Source organism: Limulus polyphemus, unplaced genomic scaffold (assembly GCF_000517525.1).
Source record: "Limulus polyphemus unplaced genomic scaffold, Limulus_polyphemus-2.1.2 Scaffold2076, whole genome shotgun sequence".
Classification (NCBI taxonomy): domain Eukaryota; kingdom Metazoa; phylum Arthropoda; class Merostomata; order Xiphosura; family Limulidae; genus Limulus; species Limulus polyphemus.
In genome coordinates, this window is record NW_013667686.1 from 141626 (window position 1) to 163137 (window position 21512).

Sequence of the window (21512 nt, forward strand, 5' to 3'; positions counted from 1 at the left end):
GTGGGTGACCCAACGGGTCATGGGTGGTCTAGTATATATATATATATAAAACCTGGCCAGGTGGCAACTCTAGTCATTGAACAGTTGCAGGAATTGAAATTCGACTTGCAAAAAAGAAAACTAAGAATTAACAATGCGTTCAAAACAATTTAGACATGCTTTTTTCTTCTTCTTTTTTTTTAAATACATAAGCCTTTAACAAATTTTGTTTGTTTATGATTTTAGAATGCAATGCAATAAACATGATATTATTAGCAAATGGTAAAAAGTGTTATTGTTATTTAAACTCTCTTACTTTTAGAGCTGTTGCACTTACAGTTTGTTGTAAAGAGCAAAGCTACACGATGGGCTATCAGTGCTATGCCCACATCGAGTATCGAAACTGGGTTTTAAGTATTATTAGCCTTCAGACTTGCCACTGGGAGGTAGCTGTTAGTGTTACAGTATGTCTCTGTATGAAGTGGGGGAAAGAATGTTCCAATTTCTCATTAGAAATCTGGAAACCCTAGTAATGATGCACAGAAAACAACAATAATTTAAAAAATAGTAGAATAATTGCCACAGGATATTTGTTAAGCAAAAATGTATTTTTTGTTAATTTTTTAAATTAAGAAATAAGATAAAATTGTTCTATAGATACCTTCTAGTAGTGAGTAGTACTACTACTATTAATACTAGATGGTAATATAGTTTGAAATAAGTATTTTGTAAATGAATTAATGAGATTTGATAGTTTGAATAGTTACATTAAGAAGTAATTTTTCATATTTAATAATAAACAGGAATACTGATAAATCTGATATGGAGATACTTGCGCTGCATTTTCTTAAGATTGTGAGTGACTGACTAAATTATTTTTATGGTAATCATTGTTTTTATTTAATGTTTTATAGAGTATCAGTTATTTGTTACTTGACTGATTGATCACTTTTTTTATATCATAAAATGTGCATTATATACAAAAAATAATTATTTTGTTAAATTTTTGAGATTAAGATTATTATTTTCCAAATTTTACTGTTTTGTTTAATTTGATTGTATATGAAAGATTATATGTACAACAACAACTATTATGACAATTACCTTTCACTTACAGATAGTACTGATATTGTGGATTGCAAATTGAAGCTAATTCTTGGATTGATATGGACACTTATTCTCCACTATTCCATCTCGATGCCGATGTGGGAAGGTGAGGATGCAGACCTTGTTCTTGGGTCGAAAGGAGGTCCATCTCCAAAACAAAGACTTCTTGGATGGATCCAGAGTAAAGTTCCTGACATTCCTATTAACAACTTTACTTCTGATTGGAATGATGGCCGAGCCATGGGTGCCTTGGTTGATGCTGTTGCACCAGGTTTGTCTTGCTGGGAATATTTTTCATTTCCATGAGTGTTATTTATTACTCATGTTATGCAGTCAGTAATGGAAAATAACAACATAATGTAATTTATAAATTGGAACGTATCCACAAATATCACAACAGCAATAATGGATCAGACGTTTGTGGTACTTGACACTAGACTTTAAGTACTAGCATAACCACATACTTCATTATGTGTAATTGAAAGTTGTAGAGGTTGTTTGGTTCAGGTGTTCAAAAGTATGAGGAACTTGGACTGATTTATGGAACATCTGTTTCAGTAGCTTAAGTATGCCCCCACAATTGTGAGAGTGCCTGATCCAAAAGGGGCCCAAAGGGCCTGACAAACTTAAGAATTGTTGAACCGGTTTATTTGAGCAGTATAGAGAAGAGAATAGAAATATGAACTTGCATATTATTATGGGTCAAAAACATTTTAATTGCATTAACTGTTATACATTTGTGGATTGGTTTGCCATAGGATATGGTTAGCTTGAATTTTTGAAATTTTGTTGGACAGATGTATGACCATGAAGTTTGTATTTAATTGGGTGAGTTAGTTGGTTTCTTGCCAGCTTGCTTTTTTCTTAGTTTATCAAAAATTCTTTATCAGAGTATTGAATATTTTGCCACCTAACAGTTAAAATTCATGAACTCCAAGGGAAATTGGGATCTTTGAGATTTCTTCCTGAATTTTACATGAACATTTAGGAATAACTAAACAAAAGTGCTGAACTGGATTGTTTTGATATTATATTGAGTAGCAAGTACCTCATCATTTAAGATGACATACACCCATGAAAATAATTTATATTTAGGTCTATTTAAAAAATTTCAGCAAATAACTTAGTTTTTTTCACACAACTTAAGATGAAGGCTAGCCACAGCAACTGTGCAGCGTCATCTGATATCTAAAGTGGGTTTTCATTTACATATCTTCAACTGTTTTATAAAGGATAATAGTGTGTACCATGTTCAGTTATGTTAATGATGTATAGTGTCTAATGACTATCAAGTTAAATTTTAAGATAGCTTAACCTATAAATAGGTTTTGATTGAATGTTAAGAACAGGACTATTAGGAATTTACAGTATTCAAAATCTTGAAGTGGTCACTGATATGTTGAAAGGGGTTATGAAGTTTATCTATTTAGGCATTTTAGAACTGAGAGCTCGTGTATGAACTGCTAATAATTGAAAAGTTCAATAATGGAAGTAGTCTTAACAAGAAAGATTTTGAAGTAAATCCACTTGCTATTATCCAAAGTTTTGAAATAAACGTTCAACACCACACAATATTCTAAAGTGAGAAGAAAAAGTTGGATAAATGATGATAAAGAATAAATTGACATGTCTAAATGAGCCTAATTCCACTGTAACATGGTCTTTACTGCCTCATGAAGGGCATCTGCCCGAAACATTGCACAAAATAAACTAGAAAAAATTTTCATTTAGATGTGTCAATTTATTCTTATTATCATTTATCCAACTATTCTAAAGTATTTACAGAATATAGATTCTGTATTTTATAATTATCAAAGTAAATGTGAACCTCACTGTGGTTGTATTTTGCCTGAGGTAAGCTATAGTACTATCCATATATATATGAGAGACATTCATCGATGTATTTTACAGGTTTTAGTATAAACTTATTTTGATTCTCTCTCTCTCTTTCTTTTTAATTTGTATTTCAAATGCAGTGTTAGGAACATCAGTTTTGGTTTTAAATATTGTTATGAAGTTTCAGTTTTTGTTTCAAATATTGTTATGAAGTCGGTGAATGCCTTGTTTCCTCCAGTTATGCCAGTGCTCTTTCTTACTTTTCATGCTCAACCAACTGAACTACTGGTTGATGTTTCAGGCATCATTCCTAATTTTCTAGTTTATAGAAGAGTGTTTATTAATTTTGGAATATTAAATCTATCAAAACAAAAACATAAGAAATCTAATGTTTTAGACGATTTAGATGTAGTCAAGGTAGTGGTAATATATATATATGTATAATGAAATAAATAGCTCCAATACTCTTAATTACATTAATTGTTAATAGGCAATTAAAATCAGTGCAATAAAATCATAATATACTCAATATAAAATGAGCATTAAAGAAGTTTTGGTAGAGTTCCCATTGTCAGCCCCAGTTGTCACTTTAAAGTCATAGTGGATAATGCTTGTGGTAATAGCTACCAAATGCATTGAGGATATCCCATCTATCAGACAAAATCCAAATGCTGATGTTAAACTAGTCAGCAAACATGGAAAGTCCTTACACCAACAATGTTTCAATATATGTATATATATATAAGCCCTAAAAGTTTACCTCATGGTGTATTGAGTTGCCCTAAAGGTTTACCTCTCAGTTTATCAAGTTGCTCTAAAAGTTAACCTCACAGTGTATGGAGTTGTAAAGATTAGCCTTACAGTGTATCAAGTTGTCCTAAAGGTTAATCTTGCAATGTATAGAGTTGCATCTAGTGTCCTTAGATTTCTGAATTGTGTCATAAGTCATGTTCTTTGGATCAATCCTTTGTGTATTGATTAAGATCGTTTACAGATACTTAAAAATCTCTATAGACTCAGAAGTTGTTAAAAGCTGTAAACAAGTTTTGGAAAAGATGTTCTTTTTCATTATGAATATTTTTATTGTTCTATTGACAAAATAGTTTAAATAAATTCCATTCTTTTTTATTTTAGGTCTGTGTCCTGATTGGCCAGAATGGAGTCCCAACAATGCTCTGCAAAATGCATCTGAGGCTATGGGTCTAGCCAATGACTGGCTCAATGTGCCACAGGTGAGATTTGGGTGGATATGATTTATCTCATTTTCATTAAGATTGTGGTTAATTATTACAATCCACATTAACTTTTATCTGTTTGTTACTTTATTTTCATTATAACATAAGTATATAACTGGATGGTAAAGTTTACTCAAGGAACCTCAAAAATTCTTACTAGAAATGCATTATTTTCTTCTTGAAATTGTCAAGATTTTCAAGATTGTTTATAAAATGATTTTATTGGTGCATACAAGTCAACTCACAGAACCAGAGGAAATTTTCTCAAGTGCCCTTTTAGATGACATGCTAGTTTGAACAACGCTCAGTATTGACAGAACTTAAAATACCCTAGTGTTCTGAAGGCCACATTTTGGGAGTCTCTCAGTTGATTTTCAGAGTCTACCTTATCTTTTTCCTGCCAGCCATAGTTAATAATGAGTAAATATAAAATTGTAAGTGATAAAACAAATCAGACAGAGCATTAAAGCATTTAGATTTTTAAAAACTGTTATCAGGTAAAAGACCTTAAATGACATTTTAAATTAACAGAACTTTCATCAATGAATTGTATTTTGTGTTAAATGATAAAATTATTGCTAATCATGAAAATTATATGAAACAACTTTAATTCTCAAATAACACAAGAATTGCACGAACTAATAAATAATTATTTAAGGTTACTTAATGAGTTTTTGTACAAAAAACAAATACTTGAGTTAAACAGGTAACAAAAAGTTGTGGTTACCTTTACTGTTATTGTCCATTATAAAATTTGGGTGTTGGCCATTTATTACAGTAACCATAACTGTAACTTATCAAGTAATAAATTCACAACAACAACAACTACTGTGCCATGACTTCTACTTACTTTGACCATTCTCCTATATTACTGGTGATCCTTGTTGAGAAGAACAATAGCTATTCTTGTGAAAAACATCTAGAAAACATGGGCTATACTATTTGATTTTATAACCACTTTATAAAAGTTGTGAAATACTTTGATACTTTAGATATCTCTGGTGCATATTGGATGCAAGAAAGTTGTGTTTAAGCTATCATTCGATACATTTTTTGTGTGCAATTTTTGCCAAATCTTGCATTAAATCAAAATTGAAATGGAGAAGCAACATAAGCAAACCTCAGAAGAACATATTCCGTATAAGTTGAATTAATTACCATAAAGTCTATTTATTTTATAAAACACTACAGTAGAAGGTGAGTTCAGTAACATTAGTCAAACTGTACATGCTTCAGTATATGTTTTATGCCAGATTATAATAATACAAGAGTTTTGTAATGTTCTTAGAAAATAACTTGTGGTAATTATGTTTTTTAATCAAACACGTTTTTCTAAACCGCTATGTACCAAATTGTATTGCAGTTAATCCACTAATTGTATAGAAAATGAGTGATTTGACCCGATTTTTTTTTATTAGGTATTAACACTGAATATCATAATATGCAAAAATATGAAATTACTCAAAATGTTGAATTATTTGGACCCATAATAGTTTCTTTCTCTTTTCTTTTTAAGGTTAAAACTATATGGTGATTAATTTTTTGTAATGTTCATATATTGAACTTTATTTGAATACTTGATATTTTTTTGCATTATTTCGAGATATTCTGTATACTTCTTTTGCATTTTGGCATGACAATAATTATAAATAAAACTTTATATAATAATAGAAAATATAACTAACTTTTCAGTTGATAAGACCAGAAGAGATGGTGAATCCAAAGGTTGACGAGTTGTCTATGATGACATACTTGTCTCAGTATCCGAATGCCAAACTTCAGCCAGGGGCTCCTCTACATCCTCGTGTTAACCCTAACCGAGTTCGCTGTTATGGTCCAGGTATTGAACCTGCTGGTGTTGTGTGTGGTGCTCCTACCAGTTTTACTGTCGAGACTTTCAGTGCAGGCAAGGGCGATGTCCAAGTTTTTATTGAGAACCCTATAGGACATTTAGAACCAGTGAGTGATAGCATCTATCTCCATGTTTTACCTATATTCTTTGTATTATTATGTTTAAACAGCAGTGAAAGTTTGATCTTAGACTGCAAAGTTGTAAAATATTTGCATTTGTTTAATTCTCCTAAATCACATTTTGGTTTTCCTATAGAATAAGTGGCTTGCTAATGATACCAAATATTGCATCATTTTTGCAAGTAATATTCCAATTTTTACAAATTTGTTGTATTGAAAATTTTACTTTGCTTTTGTTTATCCATTTTGTCCTAACCTTTTTAACACTAAGTTTGATTAGGCTTTTTTTATAAGTAAATGTTTGGTTAACAATGATAGTAAGTGTTTAAATTTCACTTCATTATCTATAAATGCTCAGTAGATGGCATTAGTGACTTGGGCTGACCAGTTTTTGCAATACTGTGTATCTTATCCACCTTGCAGGTGGAAGTAACATTCAATAATGACCGAAGCAGAACTTACACTGTTACATATACTGCAAAGATGGAAGGACTACACAAGGTATGTTGTTGGATATTTAATTTTAATTCACTTTTTTGTTTAAAATCTCAAGTGGAGAATGAAATCTAATTCATATCTGTGTGACAATTTAGTTGCAGGAAATCATAAATTAATTACTGATGTTTAAGTTGAACACCTATTTGCATTCTGTTTATCTTGCATGTGTAACATCATATTGTTCTACTGAGTGATACATATTCTAATAAGACAAAATAAATAAGAAACTGCAATATGAATATCATATTTCGACCATGAATAAAAAAACTTGTATGTTGTAGATTGTTCATTACCCATTGGCTAATTATATTATTATGTTATTAAATATGTATTTGGTACATTACATTTATTGTATAAAAATTGCTGTTATTGTTTCCATAGCAATTATTAAACAAGGTTTACGAAACTTTCATTTGAAATAAGAATATGGTTTAAGAATGCAGAGTAAGGTACTCAACTCGTAAAATTGAATTAAACCTTACAATTTGTGTGATTTTTTTTTTTTGACGTTTTAGTGGATTTTGTGCCAAACATTTTCTACATAGATCTCCAGTCACCAATAAAAGTATTTTAATGCACTAAGGCACAAGTTACAGCCACAAAAAGATTTAGAAGATAATAAACAAATGGATTAAAAATGTATATTCTTGTATGCACTGTGAATGGACAGTGAACTTAACAATAAAATATAACATTAAGAGTATATTCAAACATTTCCACAAAAGTATAGAAAAATGTATAGAAAAATTTTAGTTACTTATAATTTTTGAGTATCTTAAAATGCCTTTAAGCATAAAACTTGTAATAAAAATTATTAATTCAGTTGTATCTCAAACCAATGAAATTTAAACCATATGTAAGTGAAAGGTTAATCAGAGGTAATTTGGTTTAGTGTAGTAGTTTTTATAGTCAGAGTCAATGAGAATGGCCCGAGTTGGCCCTGAGGTGGAGCTCTGGATTTTGTAGCTTGCAAATGAGGTTTGAATCCATGAGATACCATAAAATGTTCCACACACTTTAATCTTTGGGTGCATTATAAGAGTGACAGTCAATCTGGTGGCATGGGTGGTAGGGTTTGGTGATTGGCTGACTTCCTTCTGGTCAGTAGTTCAAAATTAGGAACAACTTGCAGGTAGCTTTTCCATAGATACAAAATTCAACCAGAGCTGTTGACAGCAACTTGTGTCAGGTAATAACCTGTTTATTACAGTATTATTCATACCATATGTATGGTAAGATTGTAGTAAAATAGGAAATAATTAAACATTATTGTGTATAACAATTGCTATGAAATGAATGCCTTTTTTTTAACCTAGAAAAGCACAGTTAAAGTTAATAATATTTTCAGATGACATTAATAGTAGGCATACTATATTTTTTAACGCTACATTCTTTATTCAGTCCCTTAGTGTTTGTTGTGTCATAGCCGGCTTGATGAGCTTTGTTTTGAATGAAACTTGTCGTCGGCAGTGTATATGGTTCAAGTACTATCATATATTCTTCTTCTTGAAAAACCTTTAAAGGACTGAATAAAGAATGTAGTGTTAAAAATATAATAGGCCTAATACTAATCTCTTATGACAAGTATAATTTCAATAATTGATTATTGTGTATAGTTTGACGAGTGTTAACATCACGCAAATTATCATTAAAAAAATAAAAGGTTAATTTTTTTCTTTTGGTTTTTAAAGGTAAAAGTGTTATTTACTGGAAAAGAAGTTCCCAAGAGTCCTTACATTGTGAAGGTAGAGGGCACTGCTGGTGATTTTAAGAAAGTTACAGCTAGTGGCCCTGGCTTGGATCCAACTGGAGTCATGGTTGGCCGACCTACATACTTTGACGTGTTTACAAAAGGTGTATACTGCTTTTTAGAGTACAAATAAAAATTCTTTTAATCTTTTGGTTTATGTAGTTAGTTGTTTCTCATCTCTGAAGAGACTAAAGGCATTTGCCATTAAAATATTTAAAGGAAAAACACCAGGTAATATTTCATTATAATTGGAATGTTTTTCCGAGTTTAAATTTAAGTGGAAAAATATAGGTTTTTAAAAAAATATATAACAAATAAAGCTCACTACATACACTTGGTACAGTTTTCAGTTCATGACAGACTGTATATTGAAAGCTTAGGATGTGCTGTTGAATCCTGTATAACTAGATTTTAAGCAAGGCATCTTAGGATACATGTATTATTTGTCTCATTTTTCTCTTTAAAAGTATTTTAGAGATGTATCTTTGAGCTTATATATATAATCATTCCACTTGTATTGCATAACTTCTGTTTATTTTTTTTATTCTAGATGCTGGCAAAGGTCAGGTAGAAGTAATCATTTTAGATCAACTGGGTAATCGTAACACTACCCTGTACAGGCTAGTGAAGATATCAGAATATGTTTATCGGTGTGAATATGTGGCTCAAAATATTGGAGTCCACTCTATTAATGTCTTCTTTGCTGGACAACAGATTCCTAAAAGTCCATTTGGAGTAAGGGTTTCTCCTGGTAAGTTTTGCTTTCTTCTTTAATGTTATGTGCATCTCCGCAATAACAATAGTTTCTAACTTTGTACTTTATATGAATATACAATTAATTTATCATGTAAAGTTGGGATTTTTATGTATTTGTTCACATAATTGTAAATTTTAGTATTAATGTTTTCTACTGCATTTTTTTTTCACAGATTGTTTTAGTTTGAACATTAATTTAAAACATACTAATGAGTATTTACAGCAATTGTGGTCAGTATGGTATGTTTAGTAACAGAAGTAAGATCCACCCACAGTTAACAGTTTATTATCTGTATATTTAATTGAATGTATGACTACTTTTCCCATCTTCAGGATAACAGGTTCTATTAGTAATATTCTGTAGCAATGGAATATTTAAGACTTGGTGATAGAAATTTGTATAAAAATGTTGAGCAAATAAGATATATCAGAGAGCTGATAATACTTGTATATAAATCATAAAGTATCCACACTGCTAATAATCAATTAATATAGTAACAATAAAATATAGTGCTTTCTGCATGAATAAAACTTTGTACAAAAAAGTGGTTCTCTAATAGTGTAATTAATTAAGTCATTCTGTTTGAAGTATAAAACGTCAAGAAACACTTCAAGAGTAATCTTTTTGGAGGACTTTTCTTCTGAATAATACTTTATACAAATATTTACAGAGGTTACCACACTCCACAAGACCTATTTGAGTTAAAATATTTAATAGCGTGGCATGACAGAAAAAATTCTTGTGTTTTGATAGTTGCTGATTCTCGAAGAATACGTGCTTATGGGAGAGGTCTCCAATCAAATGGAGTTCGAGTCAAAGAACTTGCAGACTTTAAAGTATCCACAGCAGACACGGGTGAGGGAGACCTAGACGTTAAGGTCATTGGACCTGGTGAGTGCAGGATTTAAAAACTTAAAACAGTGTTCATTTAATTTGTTGATATGATTGTGAACTTACTCAGAATTAATTAAAATTTCAAATATGAAAAATACCCTACATTTTTTAATATCAAATAATAAAAAGTAATTGTTGATAAGGTACTAAGTTTATTTTTTCCATTAAAATTAGATATGTATCTCAGTCATTTTCAAGTATTGTTAATTTTATTTGTTGGTCTTTTTCCTAATTTTTTTAAATAATACCATTTTTTTGTGTGTGTAAGAGTTAGCTCTTCATTTTTAATTATTTTTAGGGGGTGTTAAAGAAAAGATTGAGGTTAAAAAGGTAGATGAAACTACATATGAGTGCATCTACAAACCAATGAAGGAAGGGCGTTACATTATCACCATTTCATATGGTGGACAAGAAATTCCTCGTAGTCCATTTGAAGTGAATGTTGGTCCTCATAAAGAATCCAAGATTCGAGCTTATGGTCCAGGACTGAAAGGAGGTGTTGTAGGTTTACCAGCAATCTTCACGGTAGAGACCAATGGAGAAACTGGATCTCTAGGTAACTTCGTAGATAGCCTCGATTTGTTTGATTATTGGGCTTTGAACTAATTGTTTAAAATATTTTATGACTTTCACTGAAGCTGTCTATATTAATGAAAAAAAAAGAAATATGTTAAATGAAATAAGTTTTCTTTATTCCCAAAATTAATTTTGGAAGAGGATTGAGAAAAATTGTACACTAATGAGCATTTTTGAACTCTTTTAGAGCTAGAAGACTTGCTTTTAAGATTTTTGTATTTTTATTTATAAAAAGTACTACTTTTGAGTTTGGGAATAGGACATTTTACAATAAGAAGTTACATGCATGTGATTTTCAAAGAAACTTCATTTTTCATCACATCCAAAGAACTTAGAATATGTAAACATTTTTTATAAGTATAAAAATAATGTATAGGATTAATGTTGCTAATCTTCTCAACACCATCTCTTGTTACAGAAGGCTAATCTTAAGTAGAGTATTATCTAAGTAAGATATTAGATTAAACAGGATGCTCCTAATCTTTTAAACACACTTCTTACAGAGCAGAGTACTACCTAAGTAGGAGATTAGATTAAAAAGAATGAATGAATAAGACATGTTTTATTGCAAAATATATGTTATTAAACATTTAGCATATAATATTTTCAAAAAATAGTTTCTTTCAATATTATCAGATATTTGTCTCAGATAAAAATATGAACAGGCTCACTTGTGAAATGGAGAGATCTTAAATATACAAAACAAATAGTAGTTTTAGAATTTTTGGTTTTGTTTATCTAGGTTTTGCAATTGAAGGGCCATGTCAGGCTAAAATAGACTGCCAGGATAATGGTGATGGCTCAGCAGACATATGTTATTTACCAACAGCACCAGGGCAGTATGCTGTTCACATTCTTTGTGATAATGAAGATATTCCTAAATCTCCATACATTGCAGAGATTCTTCCAAAAGCTGATTTTTTCCCAGAAAGGGTGTGTTGATGCAATCTTTGATATGATGAACATGCAAAATATGCCAAGAAACTGCTTAATATAGAGACAAATGGTTTATTGCATGTGCAAGAATACTGTTCAAAGATTTTTACACCACTGATAAAAGTTATTAATGTGTTATTTTAACAGGATGGTGCACCTCCAGACTAAAGCTTTAGTGTCTGCAACACTTAATGAAACTTCTCTTGTTATTTGGAGGATTGGATGGTGAGGCCTGATCAACTGGCTCCCCATGTTCACTGGATATTACACCTATGTAGCTTCATAAAGATCATGGTTACACTATTAAAGTTATGGGTAATGATGATAAAATGTGTCAGCATATCCATGAAGCCTCCATAAAGGCTTCTTCTGCAATATTGTAAAACACTTGGCAGGAGATTGGGTACCAGTTGGACATTTCATGTGGTGCATATGAACTGTGGTGGCTACATGTGTGTAAGAAACTTTAAATATTATTCTAGCACATGTAACAAACTGTTTGTCTATGTTAAACAGTTTCCCTGATATGATATTTCAAAAGTGTTTCTAAAATTGTTTAGACAACCAATATATATGAATATCTAACATTTTTTATCATGGTAAAAAAAAGAAATTTTCGTTCTTCAGAATCACAAGAAATATAAAACTAAAAGCAGCAATTTAAAACCATTTTATTTGGTTTATCTTACCTTAAGGTCATGTCATTTGAAATCACATAGCTTATTTTAAATTAAGATCATGCCATTTAAAACTTCTTGGTATATCCTAGTTTAAGGTCATGGCACTTGAAACCACTTGGCTTATCTTACCATAAGATCATGCCATTTGAAACCACTTGGCTTATTTTACCATAAGATCATGCCATTTGAAACCATTTGGCTTATCTTACCATAAGGTCATACCATTTGAAAACACTTGGCTTATCTTAACATAATATCATGCCATTTGAAACCACTCAGCTTATCCTACATTGAGCTTTGGTTTCTACTGTTATATTTTTACACACACTTCTATTCTCTGATGAAGAAATCTCATGTTTCTGTTTATATTTTATTTGACTCTATTCTATGTTAATCATATAACAGTGGCTGATTTTTTTATGTCCTCAGGTTAAAGCTTATGGCCCAGGTCTTGAGAAGAATGGTGTAATCCAAGGACAGTGTACAGACTTTACCATTGATGCACGTAAAGCTGGAAATCCATCATCTTTAGATGTGTCTGTAATGGATGAAAACTACAAATCTGTAGATGTAAAAATACAAGACAATAAAGATGGGACATACAAATGTACTTATTGTCCTACTTCAAAAAACAAACATACCGTACAAGTTAATTTTGCAGGATCAGCAATTTCCAACAGTCCTTTCAGGGTATGGATAATGTTATTAGTTTGTGTATTATCTAACAGTCCTTTCGGGGTATGTATAATGTTATTAATTTGTGTAATATCCAACAGTCCTTTCAGGGTATGGATAATGTTATTAGTTTGTGTAATATCTAACAGTCCTTTCAGGGTATGGATAATGTTATTAATTTGTGTAATATCTAACAGTCCTTTCAGGGTATGGATAATGTTATTAGTTTATGTAATATCTAACAGTCCTTTCAGGGTATGGATAATGTTATTAGTTTACGTAATATTTAACAGTCCTTTCAGGGTATGGATAATGTTATTAGTTTGTGTGATATCTAACAGTCCTTTCAGGGTATGGATAATGTTATTAGTTTACGTAATATCTAACTTTTATTACAGATTTATTTTGATTTTTTTATATAATTCCTACTGATGAAACTGCCCCTACTTTCTGTTGTAGTCTTTAATGTTTAGTGAGGAACCTACTGAACTGAATAATTAATTCAAAATAAAATAACAACATCTTTCATAAGTTTTGATTTTGATAATTATGTTTTGACCCATAGTATCGAGTTTTCATCAAGTAACAGTTATATTCTAAAAACCAGGTTGAATTTCAGAGAATGTTATAGACTTGTGATGGTGAGGACAAATTTGTAGGTGGTGTTAAATTAGCTATTTTTTAGTAAAATGAGATTGATGAAATATTAATACAGACAAAGGATATTTATTTAGTTTTGACTTTAATGACTTCATCAGTAGTGCTTCAGCTATTTTTCTTCTGTTAATGTCTGGTTCTCTTCAGATGATTTCCACGTTATTTTTAATGACAATAACTTTTATTTCTTTGAGATGTTATAAAATGCGAAGGATCCTTTATAATGTTCCTTAAGTCTGAGGTTCATTTCTCTCCCAGTTTCACCAATATAAAAGTGTTTAAATGCATTTGATTTTGTAGATGACTCAGTTATTTTTATTTTCAGTGGAGTAATTGTTGGTAATAATGTTTCTACCCATAATATTAAGTCATTGTTAAGTAAGATTTACTGATGATGACCCGATACTATGAGTCAAAATGCCATTTGCTAAAATCAGGACTTGCCTAGTGTATAAGTTGCTGTTGTTATAGTTTTGAATTAAAAGCAGTTTTGTCTTGTTGTTTACATCTGGCTAAGTAGTTTTGAGTACAGATACTTAAATTATTTCACTAAATAATTTCATTATATGTCTTCTTAAGAAACAGAATTAATATACTGCTATTTTATTAACTTGTACTTCTACACCTTGTTGGTTTAATGCCATACTGTAAAAAACAAATTCAGCAACTGGTTTTCACGTTACAAACTTTCACCTGTCATTCTACTGAGCTCATAGAAGCTGTCTCCCACGAACCTTTCCATATGTAGAGTACTTAAGAATTTGGTTCCTTGCCATGAGCTTCATAAGCTGCAAACATGGTATGAAGTTTATTAAAATGTGTAAGAATATCACCCTGACAACAAGAAGCAGTAAAGTATGCAGTCTTTACACAACACTTATTTCCAACACCCAACAATGGCATTCCCATTTGACAAAAAATGATAATGGGCTTGAAATAAAAGCTATATTTTAAATGTAACAAGAGATAAGAAAATACAAAATGATTTCACTAAGAAAGTTTTCTGTTTTAATTGTTATTTTGATACTCTATGGGACTGAGATGATAAGTTTTAATTTGGATATGTTTAAAAATACTCAGTATTATCATTAGCCTTTTTATTCATTTTTTTGAGGCTGATTGTAAATACAGAAACTAAAATTAAATACTTGTGTACCTTAGCAGTATTAAGTCATTATAAAATTTAAGAAAAAGATTTTATACCAAACATTCAAACTGTCCATTGTCAAAATATAAAGTTGTTTTGATATTGCAAAACAAAAATGTTCAAAGCTTCACCATTAAAATACAATTACACAAATAGAATAAGTGGGATTAATTAACTATTTTAGGTACTCTAGTTATTTTTAGAACAGTAACTGAACATTAGTATGAATTTTGGTATTGATATATGTGTGATGCTTTTTATACAAATTTATATACTGGTATATGATTTTTCTCTTTACTTCTCAAGGTATATGTATCAGAACCTACTGATTCTTCTAAAGTAAAAGTTTTTGGCCCAGGAGTTGAAAAAGGAGTCAAAGCACAGATCCCTACTCACTTCAACGTGGATGCCCAAGGTTGTGGTAAAGGTACGTTTGTCATTTTTATATAAAAAAATAGTATTTCTACCACTGGAAGTAGTATTATTCATTATATAGTTTATTAATTTTCATAACAGAAGATTATTTACTAATGTGAATACACTTCCTCATTAAGGAACTGAAAAAGAAAAAAGAGTAACACCTGAATGTGTACTTTCATGTCTTTAGAAGCATTCACACTCAGTTTGTTGTTTAACAGGAGATCTCCAAATCTTATTGACTGATGAGAAAGGTAAACAAGTTCCAGTTCAGATCCAAGATAATGAAGATGAAACGTACACTGTAGATTATGTATCTCCTACTCCTGGTACTTACAAGGTAAATTAGTGCAAATCTAGAATAAGGAAAACATTGCACTCTTCATCATTCACTACACATATTATAATACTCATATAAACAATTTCATCATCATCAGCATACGAAACTTTTGCTTATAGACACTAGGGAAATTCAGAATTATGTCAAGTCAGATTTTGGTCACATGCAGTATTTTCTTATTTCACTCTTAATTTGATTTTTATTACATTTATTATTACAAATTTGTTACAACTTACTGGCTAATGATAGTTTGAAATACTTTGTATTTGTGAGAAGTCCCATGAAGTATGTGTTTATATAGAGTATAATGTTCTTCAATACTACATTAAGGTGGCTATTACTTTAGATCCAAGACAATAAAGATATGATTTACAGTTATTTTCTGTTTGTAAAAATTTAGGAATGTGTTTGAAAGTATTTTTGGTAATGTTTGTAAACACATAGAGAAAACTAGTAGAGCATTTTGAAGACTTCAAACATCTACTTCTAGTGTTATTGGATTTTTTTTTATAAAGAAATTAACATTATGGGATAAAATAAAATATATTTACAAAACTAATTTGTGTTTTTCCTGATCGGATTGGCTCTATTAAAAGACTTTACAGGGTTCTAATAATTACTTCTGATATCTCTGTTGTAAAGATTTTAAAAATAATCATCCACTGTTTGAAATTAAATAGTGAATGATATAATTTGCTATCATTAAATGTCAATTTTGGTGCTGTTTATTCATGAAAGCTGGGACTTATTTTTTATTCTTTTTGCAAGGTTACTGTTATGTTTGCTGGAGAGGAGATCCCAAATAGTCCAATTAAAGTTAACATACAACCACGAGTGGATGTCAGCAAGATCAAGGTGGATGGATTAGAGTCAAGTGAGTCATTTAACAATATAAATGTTAAAAATGGTGTTGTTTAAACATAGATCTTGCTGTTGATAACAGCTCTCCCCCCCTGTACCATTTGTATTAAATTCTAGTCGAATGCTGTAAACATTATGATTTGCCCTCAAAACCTTAAGTTATATATTTTATAAACATATTAAATAAACTTGTATTTTAACATTTCTATGTGAAAGTAATAAATAATATAGTTGACTTTGATTGTATTCTACAAACTTTGCCCATACATGAATGTGGATAAATAGTATATTTAAAGAAAATTAATTTTAATATGGATAAAGATATGTTAGTTGATGCAGTTAGATCGAGTGCTTAAAGTTTTATCTTTCATCATTTCATCGATCATTTATTCCAAAAATCACTTACTCTTGAAAACTCAGTTTTATATAGTTTTTCTGATATTGTTCATTTTTATTTAAATCTATTATTATTAATTTTCAAATAAAACTAAGTGTACTTAATTTGGACTTGATGTTCTGTGATGTTGTTTGGAAATTTTAACTCTCATAAAGAAAGTGTTTGAAAATTCTATAGTAAAAGAAACCAATTCTTACATTCTGATAATTCAACTTTCCTGAAAAAAAAATTACTTAATTTATCCTGTGATTTTTTTAAAAACAACATCTCAATTCTAAGTATGGTTTATAAAATATATAAATTGTACTTATTGATTATACTTATTTATTAAAATTTATTTTAGTTGAGACTATAAAGTGAACATGTGTTATGAATTTTGAGTTTAGAATTATTAAGGCTCATAAAGCTTATTGATGGTGCTGGAAGTGTTTTTATTGTTCAACTAGTGGTTCTACTCTTTATAGTTCTATGTTGTAATAAAGAATGCATTTTTTAGTCTTGTTAGTTATGTACTGCTAATTATGCATGTACTTGCATGATTAACCTATGGAAATGTGCATGCTTTAATAAAGAAAAGAGAAATTTCTAAACTACTGTAGGAAATCAAAAACTTCCTTTTCGTTTATGTCATGCATCTTCCAACCCATTTAAACTATACACTAATAAAATAAACTTTTCTTAAGTAGTTCATTCCACAGAGAGTGCTTATTGCTCTACATCTAGATCCTATAAGGCCAATTTGTTAATTAGAAAGGAATATTTTAAGTCCAGATAAATTCTTTCATCTCGGGCTGACTTCATACTACATGCTGGATTATTTAAAAGGAATTTGTCATTTGAGAAATAATTAAATCCCATAAGTATCCAAGTTATTAGTGGATTTTACTTGCTAGTTATCAGGTGGTCTACCTACTCAAAAAGAGCCTGTTAAACAAGAGCCCTCATTTTGTGGCTAAGTGGAAAGGTTCTGGGCTTATAAAACTAGAAGTCAGGGATTAAATCCCTGCAGTGGGCACCACACATATATAGGCCATTGTATAGCTTTGTGCTGAAACAAATGGCCAAACTTGATTAGAAAATGGTGGAACTAAATCTAAAATAAACACTTCAAGAGTAGATCGTTATCACCATTGGAACAAAAACCCAAACATTTTAATTGTTCTGCACTTATTTTCTTTGTGTTTTAATCTGAAGTATTACAGTCATTAAAAACTCTAGGAGATAGTTCCTGTTTGTAATGTAAAACCAAAATATAAAATAAAGGGACAGTTGAAGCAGTATTTTCTTATAAGGTGCTTATCTTCAAATGTTATGATCTACATACATTGTATCTGAGCCCAAACTCTCGTTGAAGAGGGCCAAGTGTGGTGTAGTGTAGTGGTTAGCATACTGGACTGTTAATATGAAGGTTCATGTTACATTGGCACAAAAACATGCTCCATTATTCTGATTGAAATCCAGTAACATAACAGTGGGCATTGCTATTAAACTTTACCTTATACTCATTTTCAAAATTAGTTATCAGAAAATATAAATTATTTGTACAAAATTTGTTTCGACTCCACCAAATCAATGTTCACTAAAGCTGTTCACTCATACACACATGCAGTAAAATCTACCAAATTACGACAAATATGTTATTAATACCATCGTAAATTATTATTAATCACGGAGTTAATAGTACTTGTTAAAAAACAATCATAACTTAAGCAGAAACAAGTTATAAATGGAGTGTGATACATCTCATATATAACTGGAGGAGGTTTTTGTGAGGTTCGATTAGATTTTTTTTCTTTCCAAGTTAAAACACTTATATATATTTAGAGTTTTGATTTAAAAAATTTTGAGACATAAGTTTAAGTGCCATTGCATGCTATTGTCCACATTTCTCCCTCTTTTAAAAATTAAATCTGATTCTGTAACTACAAGTCGATAAATTTGATAGTTTCTGTTGGGAGGGTATTGTCTCTTTCTCATTTTGTTTATAATTTAAACTAAATGCACTAGAGTATTACTTCAAACTAATTACCAAACTATGCAATCCAAATCTCATTGTGTACTGTTTAATGCAAATATATGACTTACCAAAATCTTGATTTTGTACTGGCTTGGAGCTTATGTACAATGTAATCCAATTTTTCATTTTGTTCTGCATTAAACTTCATGATTTCTGCATTGTTAGTTTTAAGTCTTTCCACTCTTTTTACCTTTACATCCCTTGATCATTGGTAAGACAGCACTTGAACTTGTTACTATATTCTGTAATGTAATTATATGATCTTAAAGCTGCTTACTTGGGATTAGAGGTAAAAACATAAAGAATTAAAGAAAACATCTTGATTATTCAGCACTGGTTAGCATTAAACCAATAAACCTTAGCAATTCTGGGAATTATAAATTTATATGATCAAAAAATGTAAAACAAACATTTGAAGACTGGAAGTTTAGAAATATATATATAAATATGGTTTGGTTCTGCAACCCCAGCAATTGTGGGGGACCCAAGCCAAAAGGGGGCCCGAATCAATCAGGAAAATAAATTTAGGGGGCACAATTACTTTTTTTTGCATAGGGGAAATTTTTGTAATTATGCCACTGGCAACAATATATATATATATAGAGAGAGAGAGAGAGATAAGTAGATATTAGGATTTGTAATCCTGAAGCTTTTTCTCAATCCCAGGATTTTAGTGGCTTAATTCAGGGTTCGTTTGTTTGTTTTTAATTATGCACAAAGCTACACAAGGGCTATCTGTGCTCTGCCCACCACGAGTATCGAAACCCGGTTTCTAGCGTTGTAAGTCCGCAGATAATTCAGGGTTCTAAATCATTCATTTATTTACATTCTATTTTATCTTAATCAAAAGTAATTTCTGATCTAATTTAAATTATCAAAAGGTAATGTGAACTCTCTGAGAAGGAAAAAAATTGTGGTATCAATGACACTACTCTGATCCAGAAAAGGTTAATATAATCCTGAAAACTATGGGGTTCTTTTCCCTAAATCCTGGTATTTGGGAAATTCCATTAGCATACAGGATCCCAGGATCAGGAGGTTAGTAAAACTTTAAGCATTTAAATGAATAGCTTTGATAGAAAACTGTTACTTTACTTTAAAAATGTTTAATTTGATCTCTTGTATATGTGCATCACCATCTTCCAGCAAGAAAGATCATTCAGTATCTGCTCCATTAGCATACATATCCCAGGATCAAATTCTCAGGATTGCAACCCTCAATACATTTAGATATGGATATATAATGAAAAAAATATAAAAAAGCTTAAATCTGTGTAGCAGTTTCGAGAAGCTTCTTATTTAAGAAGAAATTATATTACAAAAAAACGAAAGTTTATAGATGTGGTATTGAAGAACAAGTAGATGACAATAGAAAAGGAGGTTTACTTGTAATATAAATAAATTGGCAAAGTAGCCAACAAACACATTGATCCTAAAATGAATGCTAGAAAGGCTTACAGTTTTTCCTTGTAATAGTTACTTCAAAAACGGTTTAATTCAAAATATCAACAAAGTAAAAGACAATCTCAAATAACAGCTATTTTTCATAAAAACTGATGATATAGACTATTACTGGATCTGTTGTATCCCAGCTGGCTTGATGAGCCCTGGTATTGGGTTAATGGCATTGAAGACATTGGATAAAGCAGATTTAGTGTGGTTGATACATTATAAACTAGAGGGGCACTCATTAGAATGCATACCTCCGCCACGCAGCATTAATAATATTTGGCTCTCAAAAATATGAAAATGTGTACTTATATCTGTTGCATCATGAGGAATAATATTCTACATATGTCCACCAAGTTTCATCAAAATCCAATCATTTTGACTGAGTTATAGAACAAAAATAGTGTGAAAAATCGGTCCCCATGTTATCAGATAGGGATTTGTTTATTTTACCTTTTTGTAACCTTGACCCTCCAAAAACTAATCACTTCTAAGTTGGATCATAGTCCAAATGTATACAAACTTTCGTCCAAATTCATTCAGCTGTTTTTGAGAAACCTTTCTGACAAACACACACACAGGGGTAAAAACATAACCTCTATCCATTTTCAGTGGCGGAGGTAAATATTATTATTTGCTTCCACTCATAAATTCTTAAAATTAACTGATAAGAGGACAAATTAAATACCAGCTATTACACTTAATCAGGCCACATTACCAAGTATTATAATGTCATCATCTGCTTCTCACTGATTCATAAAAATATTGTTACGTCTCCGTTCATTCGTTAATTTTCCATAAAAATTATTTCAGTAGAAACTTTACCGATAGAAGTCCTTTCTTAAATAAAACTGGTTTATTCTTTCTGAAAAAACTTTGCGATACACTTAATTTCAACAGTCGCGCTATAACAAACGCTATAATTCTCAACGAACGTCTCATGTGCTCGACTCAACAATACTCAGTTCAATTACACACATTGTTGCTGTCACTTTGTGGCCGTCTTATATATATACAAGACTACACTATATCTAGAAGGATCCCGAGATTTAAGGAAGGGACGTGAATGTTCGAGAAGAAGGATGTGGCGTGATACTAGTCACGTGACCTCCGCTGACGCAACAATATTATAAATTTAAAATAGTGATAATCAGGAGACTAAGAATATTACACTTGGGTAATTGAATTGAAAAAAAATTGAAAGTGCAGTTTTATGTTAATTTATTACCTTCTTTTTTTATGCATTCACAGACATATTTGATTTCAGGTTATTATCTTATGGGGTGCTTTAAACAGTGAATTGTTTTCTGTATTTAGCATCAGGTACTCTGAT

The 21512-nt window shown here is 30.6% G+C and overlaps 1 protein-coding gene across 4 annotated transcripts in view; it reads left to right on the forward strand.

The window, feature by feature from the left end:
- Positions 1-21512, forward strand: part of LOC106465858 (filamin-A-like) — a 64297-nt gene that overhangs the window by 34334 nt on the left and 8451 nt on the right. For 3 of the 4 annotated variants that reach the window (XM_022393810.1, XM_022393813.1, XM_022393814.1), the window contains exons 3-15: positions 1097-1357; positions 4057-4154; positions 5850-6116; positions 6552-6629; positions 8318-8480; positions 8927-9127; positions 9887-10024; positions 10326-10583; positions 11346-11536; positions 12649-12909; positions 15005-15125; positions 15337-15455; positions 16224-16329. In XM_022393810.1, the coding sequence (XP_022249518.1) occupies positions 1097-1357; positions 4057-4154; positions 5850-6116; positions 6552-6629; positions 8318-8480; positions 8927-9127; positions 9887-10024; positions 10326-10583; positions 11346-11536; positions 12649-12909; positions 15005-15125; positions 15337-15455; positions 16224-16329 (2262 nt within the window). Of the gene's footprint in view, positions 1-1096; positions 1358-4056; positions 4155-5849; positions 6117-6551; positions 6630-8317; positions 8481-8926; positions 9128-9886; positions 10025-10325; positions 10584-11345; positions 11537-12648; positions 12910-15004; positions 15126-15336; positions 15456-16223; positions 16330-19611; positions 19748-21512 lie in introns of those variants that run through there. The other variant, XM_022393812.1, reaches the window with a different exon arrangement.